General features: G+C 34.1%; 1 protein-coding gene across 2 annotated transcripts in view; it reads left to right on the top strand.

Moving 5' to 3' along the window:
- The window catches only part of LOC142323060 (small G protein signaling modulator 2-like), a 133,258-nt gene that overhangs the window by 22,894 nt on the left and 97,701 nt on the right, over positions 1 to 12,663 (top strand). For both annotated transcript variants that reach the window (XM_075362185.1, XM_075362184.1), the window contains exons 3-5: positions 1,423 to 1,498; positions 4,234 to 4,396; positions 8,540 to 8,749. In XM_075362185.1, coding sequence (XP_075218300.1) covers positions 1,423 to 1,498; positions 4,234 to 4,396; positions 8,540 to 8,749 — 449 coding nt within the window. The remainder of the gene's footprint in view (positions 1 to 1,422; positions 1,499 to 4,233; positions 4,397 to 8,539; positions 8,750 to 12,663) is intronic.

The following is a 12,663-nucleotide window of genomic DNA, read 5'->3' as shown; positions in this document are numbered from 1 at the left end:
GGCATCTGGCGGGGATATTGGCATCTGCCAGGAGGTCCCATGTTGAGGCGGCCAGGAAACTTCTTCTGTCTTCTTCCATCTTCTTCTTGGTCTTCTCCAACTGGTGGTCAACGATGAAATGAAAATTCACTCTCGTGCACGCTCTTTTATTGGAGCCTGAGAGTGGTGGAGCTGCAGTGCCACTATGGTGGGAGAACTGTCTCTGCGTGGTGGGAGTGATGCTTGAAGCGCGTACATATACTGTGCTCTTGCTGACATCTGAGCTGCACTATTGTCGTCCACCGATATTAAGTTGGGCATATATGTGGTAACAATACTAACTAAACTCTGAGTAAATATTGCTAACTATTGTTGGAGAAAATATTTACATAAATTTCAGTTATATATTTTGACTGAAGATGTATGCCAGTATGATTTTGTCATTTTCTGGTTTAAAAAAATTGCCTTATATCCCTTTTCACTTAGAGTCGAGTAATCTGTTTACTGACAATTCTCCCACCATCTGCACTCTGGATAATATAGTGGTATACACCCATACCCTGTTGCTAGGACTTCTACTTTTAATTAGTGATATATTATAAAATTTACTAAAATCAAGGAAATATTAAATATGACACCTAGTTGTAGTGTAGAAAGGCTAGAGAATGGGTGTGGCCTGTTCAGTCCTACCCGATTGTGTCCACTGCACTCATTTCCTAATTTTCTAAAATTAAAACTTCTTACAATAAAATAAACTAAGTTTTAATATAAAATAACCCAGGAATAAACTGCTTTCGATAGGTGGTTTGGCTAGGGTACACCTACTTAAGCCATCATTTAGCTGTAAGGTCACTGATGACAGTAAATATTTGTTCATCATTTGTTAATAAAAAAATTTAGAAGCTTTCCTCGCATTTATTAAATTGATTAAACAAAGTGTCCTTATCAAAGAACTTCCATGAAGTCAGGCAAAGTGACCTGTGTCGCAAAGCTTCAGTATTAATGTGAGGCTCATTTTCCTGACTTGAAACGTGTAAAATATATTCTTATTTTCTAAAAATTCATTCATTTGAGTTACTTCTCTTTATTTCTCAAGAATAATACCCCTTTACACTGATCAGGTCGATGTTGTTTTCTAAACTACTACTAGTTTCCAGATCAGATAAAATGTTGAAGAAAAATTAAAAAAATTTTGTTTGTTGTTTTTTTAAATCAGATTGAAATATCATGGTTCAAAATTTGACTCGACTCAAGTGTTGTATTATCCTTTTGAATGTAAATTATACTTATTTTGATACATTACCTGAAAAAAAGCATTATATACTATTATTTGTGAAAAACAATCTTCATTGGAGCGTTAAAATGCAAAACTCATTTTTACAACGATTTTAAAATATGGTGCTGGGTAGCATGTAAATTTTATTTCAAATCTTCTTTTTTTAGGTGAAACAGATAATGGAAGAGGCAGTGACACGTAAATTTGTCCATGAAGATAGTGGTACCATAACGTCTTTATGTGGTATGGTAAAATTATATTATTCTTTATTTTAATTCTCTGTTGAGGGGGGTAAAGTCAAAACTGATATGTGTGATTATGTGTAAGGTTATGAGAATAATGAAACTTAAAATTTGATGATTTGTTCCGGTAGTCCCAGATAGACGTCTTTGATCATGAAATTTGGTTCTTTGTATTATACTTAAAACTTTGTATTTTAAATTTTATTTAACTTATTAGAAACTGTACTTGGATATTCTGTTTTGTAACTGGTCCAAAAAACTTTTTGTTAACATTTTTTATCATTTTATTGTTTTATTGAACATTGTTATGGTAGTAACCAATTTTGGATTCTGATTATTTTGGGTAATCCATTTTTTTGAGCCATGAAAGATGATTTAATGTGAAAAAAACATTGCATAGGAAACTTTTTTTTTTAATGTAAAAATGTTCAAATTGTGTGATAGTTTACATTGTACTCATAAATTATTTGAAGAATAAAATTAATATTATTTCACATTCTAATGTATTATAAATCTTGAATGGATTAATGAAAATGATGGAACAGGAATGTACCAGATAAATTTGTAATTGGTAATGTCATATCCATACTGGTTTTTTCAGATGACTAATGTGTACAACATAAAAATGAATTTGTATTTTATATTACCATGTATAAATTTTAGTGTAGCTATACATCTTTTACAAAGAGATTGAGCCCTTTTCTGTGAAAGAAATTCTGTGCAGGGTTATTTTTGAAGTGGATGATTGTCTTCTTATTTGGATTAAAAAGTGTTGTATGTCAAAAATATTCATGAACAACTGTATAAATGATTTTAACTGCTCAATTAATGTAAATTCACTTGAAAATACTAGAGTGATATTAAACTATGAGAGTGACGTGGGTTCCTTACATCTGAAGGCAGGATATATTCAGTAGGCTCTTGAATTTAAAAAAAAATTGAAATGTTACGTATTTGAACCTTTCTCTATCAAAACAAGTCCTTTAATTAACAAAAATTGAGTTATTGTGCTATTAAATCCATTCTTTTTAAAGTGTCTTGTTTCTGGTGGCAATTAAAACCTTGATGTTATAGAAAGTTGAGTTCTGTTGTCTGCTGATATCCTTTTATTTTTTTTTTTGCAGAATGTATTCTACCTTTTCAGGACATGAAAAAAATTATTAGTTTAAAAGAATTTTAGGACTGTTCCCATGAAGTCCATTAGCCAGCCCCCTTCATTTAACACACATCTAAATACAAAAACATTTTCTAATTATTCTTTTTCAACAATTCTCCTATATTTGGAGTCTAGTTAAAGATTTAATGATGTTGAAACAATCTGACCCCCTCCCATCACCATTCAAATTTGAAAATATGTTGGGTTTTGTATTTGGCATCAAAATAATATTTGGCAAATTAATTTTTATCAAAATGTATATGTATAGAATTTTACTTTTATCCACATATTTTTTATGCAGTTTTTCTGTGACATTTTCACAAACATTTTTTGAAATCCTGACAAAAATTCCTGTTTAACAAAAAATATTTAATTTATTTGCTTAGAGTTATTAATATGAACAGAGTTAATTGTTGTTAACTCTGTTCTTGTAATTCAGTTGCTGCACTTTTAAAGGTGCTGTGACCCCTCTTTCTGATATGGCTTATCCTTTGAGATACGCCTCTTACATCTTGAATGAGATCAGCATCATTCCTAAGGAAGTGATGCCAATGCTTTATCTCTTTATTTCCTTTTGAATGTGATTAGTCCAGCTGACTGACAACATCTCCATCACATGCAAACTTTGTATGGCATTGAGTTACTGAACATATTCAGCTTCATAAAATGCAACAAATGAATGAACAACAGTATCTTGGTGTATCAGTCATATGGTGTATCTTTAACTTGTGGTGTCAGAGTGACTTTCTGTCATACCATATACTTGTCAACTCTTACAACTTCAGCTGTGCTGCATTTACATGTTCTCATGTCCTTGTAATTTTCACATCATTTTGCCTTTAGAGAACAGTTGTGATCCAAAATATTTGAATCTACTAGTTCTTTATAATTAATTTCCAGTCATATGGATCTAGGGCTCATCTTCAAATCCACAGACCATTTACTGGTTTTTATTGGTGTTCAGGTGCTATACAAATTTATTGAGTTGATTCTTCCTTACGTGAGCTGGACCAAATTTTCAAGCTTACTATGTAACAGCTGGTGATGATATTGACAAGAGTAAGAGGTGTGAACATTAAATTTTGATGGACACCACTGGAATTAGAAAAGAATCTGATGCTCTTAGAGCAGATCTTATCTGATGGTACTTGAAAACCCTTTTTTAACTTAATCCATTCTGTTTTCTCTTAAGATATTCACAAGGCACCTCACAGGAGAAATCTCATATTTTAAAGTACAATTGATTACTTGAACAAATTTTTGTTATTTTAAATCCTCAGGAACTTATTTTGCATCCCTTCAGCACTTCCTAAAATGGTGTCATGTGCACCAAGTGGGATGCTTATTAAAAAATATGTATTATTTTTTATATTATATATATATATATATATATATATATAATAATTTTTCATACATAGTTTACTAAAACCTGTACAGCAGATATAACAGTATGTCTTGTTCCTTAATCCAAAATAGTTTGGTTGCTATTATTCTCCTCCACTGTACATAAAAAGGATTATGCATCATGAAATATTCAAATGAATGTGATGTCTTTTATTTTTATGAAATTATTTTGGCAGGTGCTGTAGAAGCATGTTTATCCCAAGGACTCAGAAGACGGGCATTGGGTTTGTTCAAGACAAGTTCTACCACAGCTTTGCTTCATAAAGTTGCTAAAAGTTTTGAACCGGCTGCTATAATTTCCAAGAAAGTTCAAGATATTGAAAATTCAGATCCTAACAGGTGAAAAAAAAATCATTTACATTTATTTTTAATGTATGAAATTTTATTCTGGTACTTAGAAATTTTTAATGATCATCTTAAAGAATAATATTTTTTTACTGTTAAGGAACTATTAAAGGTTCTGTGTAATGAGAATGACAGTATTGTGGGTTTCACAGAATGATCAAGTGACCAGTTTTCTTCCCACAGTGGTGCCAAAAATTATGGTAGGTATACCGCATTGGATGAGATCTAGCATAAATTAAGATTTGAAAATTATCAGTTACATTGACTTACTACATTATATGAGCTTTCAGGAAAAGAGTAAGAACAGGTGGATAGGTGAATTCAGTAGTAAAAGAATGGTCTGACTTTGGTCGGGATTCCTTACTGGTTTCGAGAAGTAGATTATTGTCTATGTTCCAGTAAATACTGAATGTGATGAATTTGAATGCTTTTCCTTTTTTAATATCAGCATGATAAAGAATAAAAAAAAAAAGTGGAAAAAATATGAAATTAAAGAAAAGGTTTACTGCAAGGAATGGCTTATAAAGGAAAGAAACAGACTGGTCAAAAAATTTAAAAGGAGAACAGCTACTTCTGTAGTAAAGATTGTATTTTATAATCTTGTTGCTGTATGTATCAGACAGCTTTTAAACATTCCATATTAAGTGTAAGTATATTTCATTGTTATCTTTTTTTTTATGTTCGTGAAGCAAACGAGATAAAACTTTATACTACTCTTAGAATTGATATTAATATTAGTCATATGATTAACTTGATCAAAATGAGCAGCAGTAGTAGTAAAATTGAAGTAAACCAGGTAGTCATTAAACAGATACAGAATTTTACTCCAGAAAAATACGTGATAGAACATACAAAACTTGTAATCTTCAATTGTCAGAAAATATTGATTTAGGAGATTGAATCATTTTTCAGAAATACATTGACAGAAAATCTTTAGTTGTAATTAAGAAAGTGAATTTGTTAAAAAAAAAATATTATTCTTATTTGTAATTGAAGAATGCGTGTTTTGTATATGAAGTTCCATAAACATAGTGGTTCTAAGATTTGGCATGAGCTGTGTCTGTAAGTGATATACTACCTTCTAGAGTAGAAAGATCCTATTTGCTGGCTCACTAAGGAAAGGTGAGGAGTGAAGTGATTTACTGTTGCCTTCTCTTTTGAATCAAATGCATGGTGGTGTATCAGCATACTGAACCCATTAAAATGCAAGTTATATATTCAGTCCACTTTGTCCACCAAGACTGTGTGTGAAATAAATATTACTTTCAGAGAAGGTGGCTGACTGATTCCTCTTTTAACTTAGGTGCTTTACATTTGTCATACTGTAAGTGCAATGGTTAGAGCTGTTACAAATTAATGTTCCATTTTCTGTTATGTTATGAAATGATGCATTGCGTATACAGTCTCAACTCAGTAGGGGAATTCTGAGAAAAATATTGATATTAAAGTAGTATTTATCATAAAATTACGAACATGAAATTATTTATAAATACTCAAACAATGCATGATCAAATAAAGTCAAGGCTTACTACAGTATGATTAAAAGAGCATATTTTATCCAAGAAGTAATTAAGAATTTCAACACATTAAATTTACTGTGAAGCAAAGCATTTGTTATAAAAAATTCTTTATTAATAACAGTATAAAAAATTTAGTAAGAAAATGTTTGTAAATGTTTACTTAAAGAATAACACAAAGTTTATAGTGTGGGTACATTCTAATGACAGGCAAAAGACAAATTCGACCAATAAATTTAGTAGTAGGAGATCAAACAATTCATGAGACAAGCCCCCTAAAATATCTAGAGGTGTTACTGGATAAGAACGGTAAATTTACTAGCCACGTCATCAACTGCTGCAAGAAGGTGGAAGACATGGTAAAAGCATTGAATCCTTTACTAATGTTGCAAAGTGCGCCAAGGGCATCGAAGAGGAAATTGGTAGTGTCAACAATAACATCGTCAATCTTATATGCAGCACCAGTGTGGGGGACATCCTTATGCATAAAAAGGAATTTGACTAGAGTTAACAGCGTACACAGGAGAGCCCTAATAGGAGTAGTTTTGGCCTACCGCATGGTATCGTACGAGGCCCTCTGTGTTCTTGCTTCAGTTCCACCAGTCGACCTTCAAGTGGGAGAAAGGCTACTGCTTATGGCTCAAGAAGGAGAGATGCTAGAGAACGTATGTTGACTGAATGGAAGAACAGGTGGCACAATATACCAAGCGAAGTATACATGACCTAGATGCGTGAAGCGGCAGGAAGTTTGGTGAAGTAAATTTCTACATAGTGTAGATATTAACAGGACATGGTAATTTTCAAGATTATCTGCATAAAATAGGCAGACATGCGTCACCGTCATGTATGTTTTACAAAGATGAGGACTGTTGAACATACAGTTTTCAAATGCCGAAAGTGGGACATACAAAAGAATAGGGTGGATATCGCACAGTGCACACCAGATACCCTTGTGAACTACATGTTACAAAGCAAGGAACATTGGAGAAGAGTCAACACATATGCCATGGAGGTAATCAGGAGTAAAAATCAAGTGTAGTGGTGCCGGGGCTATTAGTATAGGAACGGAATGGGAGGACAGCCCCAGAGGTGAGGGCTAGCATGCCCAGGTGTGCCAGTGCTTATGATCCTCTGGGGACTCCAGGGGATGGTAGACACAGTAAAAGAGAAAAGATCCGGCACTGTGTTTTGGGCAGATATGTCTGGACACAGCGTCAAGAAAGGGCACAATATAGACTCCTCAAAAGAACTGACCGGCGAGCCGACCTACCGTACTGGATATACAGCTGGTTGGTGGGAAGGCTCGTTAGAGTAACCAGACACTCCTCTGGGTGGAGTTATACCCAACAGTCTGGATCGACCTAGAGGAGTAGAGGGGAAAAAAAGAAAAGAAAAGATGTGTAGTTACTGTTTGAATGCTCTTTTCGAACGTTTTTAAAGATACACATTAACTAATTTTATCACTTACGTAAAATCAATTATTCTGCTGTTATTATAACTTGATGGTAGATAATGAAGTTAATGTTTTTGCTCCATGTATCAATTTATTTTTAAATGTAGATTATGATGTTAAATGTTTATTAACCTTAAACTTATTATTTGCTTAAGTTGATCATCATGTTTTAATTTAAAACTGATTTTCAATATCAGTGTGTTTTCTATGTGTGAAAGTATGTGTTTATTTTCCTTATGTGATGAGAATTTTTTATTTTATTTATTTGCTTGTAATTGTTCCTGAAAGCATTCTATAAAGTTTCTATTTGTCATTTATACAATTTTTTACAATTATTTTCTCCACACAGTTTTTATGATTACCCAATTTGTTAGATTACCCAATTGGGTTAGATTTCTTGTTATTAATTATTTTAATCTATTGTTGTCAGTTTAAAACAAAATTTTTAATTAATTAAATGGTTTTTTGAAAAGTGTCGTATATGTATTTGTGTTATAAGCTAAGGTAATAAGATGTTTTCCACTCTTCTGAAGTTTTAGGTATGTTTTATTTTCATCTTTAAACTTACACTTATTTATTAATTATGTTATAAACATTTTTGATCAGTATTAATTTTATTAGATTGAATTTTTAATTTCTTTTGATTTTATTATGGCCCAATTAGTCATACTGTGGTATGATGTGCACTGATTTAGATTTTTGTAGCACTATTGGTTTTCAAAAAATACCTAATTTATTTTTAAATTAATACTGAAAGTTTTTCTATTTCTGTATATTTCTTAATGATAAAACTATTATTTTTGTAAATATTATGTTATATTCTAAATTTATTTGTAGAATTTATTTATTTGGGACCATTTTTTTATTTTTATTTTATTAATTAAACCGTTTCTTAATGAATATTTTACTTCATGTGCATATCGCACAAATAAATAGAATGGTTATAAAATATAACAATGATTTGAAGGTGATATAAGTTCCTCTCTCTGTCCTATTACTATATCTAGTGGACCATTCATTAATATTAATATTGATATTGAAAAATGTTAATTTTCAATAAAATAATGTGGATGCTGTTTAAATACGTATTTAAAATAAATAACCCATTTAAGCTTATGAGTAGACATAATAAGCCTTGCATAATAATTATCATTTTTACATTTTCAGGAGATCATCTTCAAGTGGTGACAGTGTGAATCGTCCTTCTGGTAACAAAGGAACACTGACTAGTAGTATTAGTGTTACAAAACCTCCATTACAAAAAAATATGTCAAATGTCAGTCTTGTGTCTCATCCTCCTAAGTACTTATGGATACGTTTGGCTCTATTTGAAAAATATCTTGCTAGAATTATTGATTATCTTGTTCAGAATTCAAGGTAATTATGTTTATCTTTACTGTGTTTTGTATAATGTTCATTATTAAAATAAGTTATTATATAATATATTCTGTTTTAAATAAATGTATTTTATGAAGTGGCTCATTTTAATATGTAAGATTATTAATTTAATGTAATGGTATCAGTGGAATTGTATGAAGTGTTTGTCTGTGAATAAAAATGAAATAAATAAAAAATCTTCATAAGCTGAGAGATTCTTCACTGGGATTTCTGTTTTGATGGTTTTAGGAGCATTATGATTATTTGTTTAAGAATTTTTTATTGTGGTGCTTATTATTTTCTTATATTTTAAAAATGATTTGTAATTTTACACTTTAATCAGATCCTTTTTTTTTTTTTGAAGTATATTTAAGTTATTGCACAAAAACAAAATTAAAATATTTTTATAAAATTTGGATTTGTATGAATAACAGAAATAAATAGGCCCCTTTAAGTAAACTGGAGTAATATTAATACCTTCTAGTGACTCTACACTAAATAAAGGGAGTGTTAGAAGTAAATATAAAATTTTCAATATTTTAGTATCAAAATATAAAATTCTCCAATGCATATGTATATAGTACCACAGTGGCCTTTACATTGCCGATTAAAAATCATAATCTAATACATGAAGGTGATATATTTCACCTTCATATATTGACTAACATTCAAAATTGAAGTCTGCAACGATCGGAATGGGAAACATGTTTTGATAATTCTTAAATAACACTTGAGGTTGGGATCAGTCTTTGTTGGTCTTACCATGAGCTGGATCATGAAGAACAGCACCAAAGGTGTGATTCCATTTTCCATAGTAATGTTTCCATCCTTACTGAAGAATGTGGGGCAGCGTTTGCATATTTTAATTTCATGATATCTTTGGTCATTTGCGACCGATTCAGTTGTAAGAAATGTCTTATGTAAGAGTAATGACTGGTTTTGTCATTCTTTATTTACAGTTAATAAAAGTGATCAGTTTTTCTACAGAGCAGTCTTTTATTGGTTTCACTTCCATTGTCTTTCTTTAATGCATAAACATTTACTGACACCATTAACTCTTTCAAATTTTGGAATGTCCACAATCTTTTGTAGGAATTGCAATATGCGAAAGTCATATTTGTTTAGCAGCATATTGAGCCATTTGTCTAAACTTTCATGATATGGATTGATTACATGTTTTGTGAGAGTAGCCCACCTACTCAACTGTGTTTTTTATGGTGATCCAGTTTACTGTTGTTTCAACCTGCGGGTAGATTGATGTAAGTTGAGCTTGCAACTGAAAGTGCTTGTTTTCGAGGAAAAATTGTCAATTATCAGCTATGACCAACAGCTGCCTTTTTCTACAACTTCAGTCTCTTCATTGACTAATTTCTCAAATGCCTCATCAAGTGTTTTTTCCAAATAATTTTTTCTGTAAACAGCAATACTTTCAGTTTTAAAGTTAGTACAGTGTGTCATACATTCTTTTTTGTCTTCTTTTTCATGTATACATTTTAAGAATAGGTTGCAGTATATTGATATTGCATCATTAAATCTGCATCAGTAAGGTTAAGATATTTTTCTAATTTTAAATGGTACAGAAATGGTATTATACCATTTACTCCCGTAGATTTGTTATTGAAAAAAATAAGTTACTAGATTAGACTCGAATACATTTTCCATGTTACTGAACGTTGAAAGTTCGCTTGTACCTAATATGAGTAGTTGTGTTTTGTTTTCAATCATTCCTCATACTGCTTGCTTTATTATGTACCTCTGGTAACCGCACCTTTTTTCGATTAACAGTTATACAAAGCAGTAAATTTTAGATGATAACCATATGTTTGTTGTTGGCAAATGCCAACAGTGATTGTTTCCATAGCTTGTCAATGGTTTTTAGCTTGTTTCAATATTGTTTCAAGGGCACTAGAAAAACTATAACCGATTTAAATATACAATATTAGCAACATTAAAAAAAAACTTTATTAATTGATTTAGGTTAAAAATTTATGACTAATAAAGTTGCTTGGTCAGTTTGGCCAAGGACCTGGTAGCTGGTGACCCCTTCCAGCTGAGAAGTTCAATCGGCAGGTTTTCACCGAGACCCCAGTCTGCAAAGGAGGTCTCGAAGGTCTCCATGAGGGTAGTGGAGTGTCCTTGTGCACCGGTGGATTGCACTAAAAATCCTGTCAAAACCTCTGTGTTGAGCTGTGCAGGGAAAATGGAAGTTGGAACTGTGCAAGGAGAGAGGCTGTGGAGGGCGCAACCAGTCCGAAGGGCACCTCCTCACGAAGTCGAGGGTGGTGAGGGATAGTGATGTGGTGGTTAGCTCTCAGCTGAAGGTCTCTGGGGCGAAGCCTTCTGTAGGGAGGTCTGGCTCTCGGGCTGGTTTGGGGAGGATTGAGGAGATGGACCGCATGGACTAAATTTTCCTCGAAGGAATCTTGGATTTCGGTGGAGGTGTGACAATTAGTCAACTGTTACCTGTCCGAGTGTAGTTTGATGGTTGCTGAGCTGGCTTTAATGTGTAAAAGCCTCCACAGTGCCAACCAGGCCCTTGATACAGTTGTGTCAAGGCTCTCGGGCAAGATTGACCAGGTGGTGATGGGTGAAGCCCTTGGTGAACTTCACAAATTATTAAACAGGTGGAGGAGAAGGTTAAGAAGCCTATTTTTCTTTGGTGTGTAACTACCACCCCTGGGCTTAAGCGGCCTAGTCCACCACTGCCATTCCAGGCTTCGGCTGCAAAAATTAAGAGGGCCAGTGCCAAGGTGGTCCTGATCACACCTGAACCAGGGGCTTCATCAGCAATGATGGAGCTAACTCTGAAAAAGGTCCTGGACCTGAGGATAGAAAATTTCCAGATTTCCCTGGTCATGATAACAAGGGACAATGGTGTCATGATAGAGTTTGTAAATGAGCAGCAGGTGAAGCGGCTGCTGGAGGCCGAAGTTCTTAAGAAGAACAGGCTAAAGGCTCAGTTGCTGGCTGAGCAGAGGCCGTAAATATTGGTTTACGATTTTCTGAGGGCAACAAGGGTAGAGGAGCCCAAAATCCTCAGGGCCATACACAACCAAAATTCTGTGTTGGATATGGCTGTCGAGGACTTCCTCAAGGGGACCAGGGTGGTCTGGCTGATTGAGACCTTGCCAAAGATCCAGAAGGTCTTAGTGGCTGGTGGTCGGCTGGTCCTTGGATGAACTTCTTGCAGGGTTGTTGACATTACAGAAGTAACCTGGTGCTTCAAATGTCAAGGCTTTGGTCACACCTCTCTCCGCTGTAGAGCTCAGTCTGAGATGTGTGGTCATTGCGCCCTTGCTGGACACAGGGCAGCTAACTGCCCTAATAAGACTGTGCCTGCAGTGTGTGCTCTCTGTCCCTTGGTGAAAGGCTTTGATACCGGACATTGGATCGGGGGCAAGCAATGCAGGTAGCATGACCTAGCCCGGGCGAAGATCATGAATAATACAGCATATGGTGATGCCTGAACTGGGGGAATCTTTCGAGGATGTTTGTCACTATATTGAATGCTTGCTCCTGCGGCAGTTAAACCTGCATCATTCCCGGATGGCTACCAATGAAGCCTTGAGGATCCTTGAGGTGTACGATCGCAAGGTCCTCTTGGTGCAGGAGCCATACACAGTTGGGGATAGGGTGGACAGCTTCCACAGAGTTGCTGTTATTCAATCTCGTGGGGATGGCTGCTCTTTGTGATCATAGTTGGCTCGGTTTTGTTGGGTGTCTTCTGGATGCCCCAGTTTTCTGATGAGCAATTCACCATCATGCGAGTCACTAGTACTTTTGATGTTATACTGGTGTTGGGATACTTCCAGCTTGGATGTAGTATCAACAACTTGCTGGCGAATTTGGGACAGATCCTGGATGGTCTCCTGGGCACCTGAGTACTGGTTGCTGTGGATGCTAACGCTAAGTCT

This window comes from Lycorma delicatula, chromosome 4, assembly GCF_047948215.1.
Source record: "Lycorma delicatula isolate Av1 chromosome 4, ASM4794821v1, whole genome shotgun sequence".
Lineage (NCBI taxonomy): Eukaryota > Metazoa > Arthropoda > Insecta > Hemiptera > Fulgoridae > Lycorma > Lycorma delicatula.
This window is presented reverse-complemented; position numbering and strand designations above follow the sequence as displayed.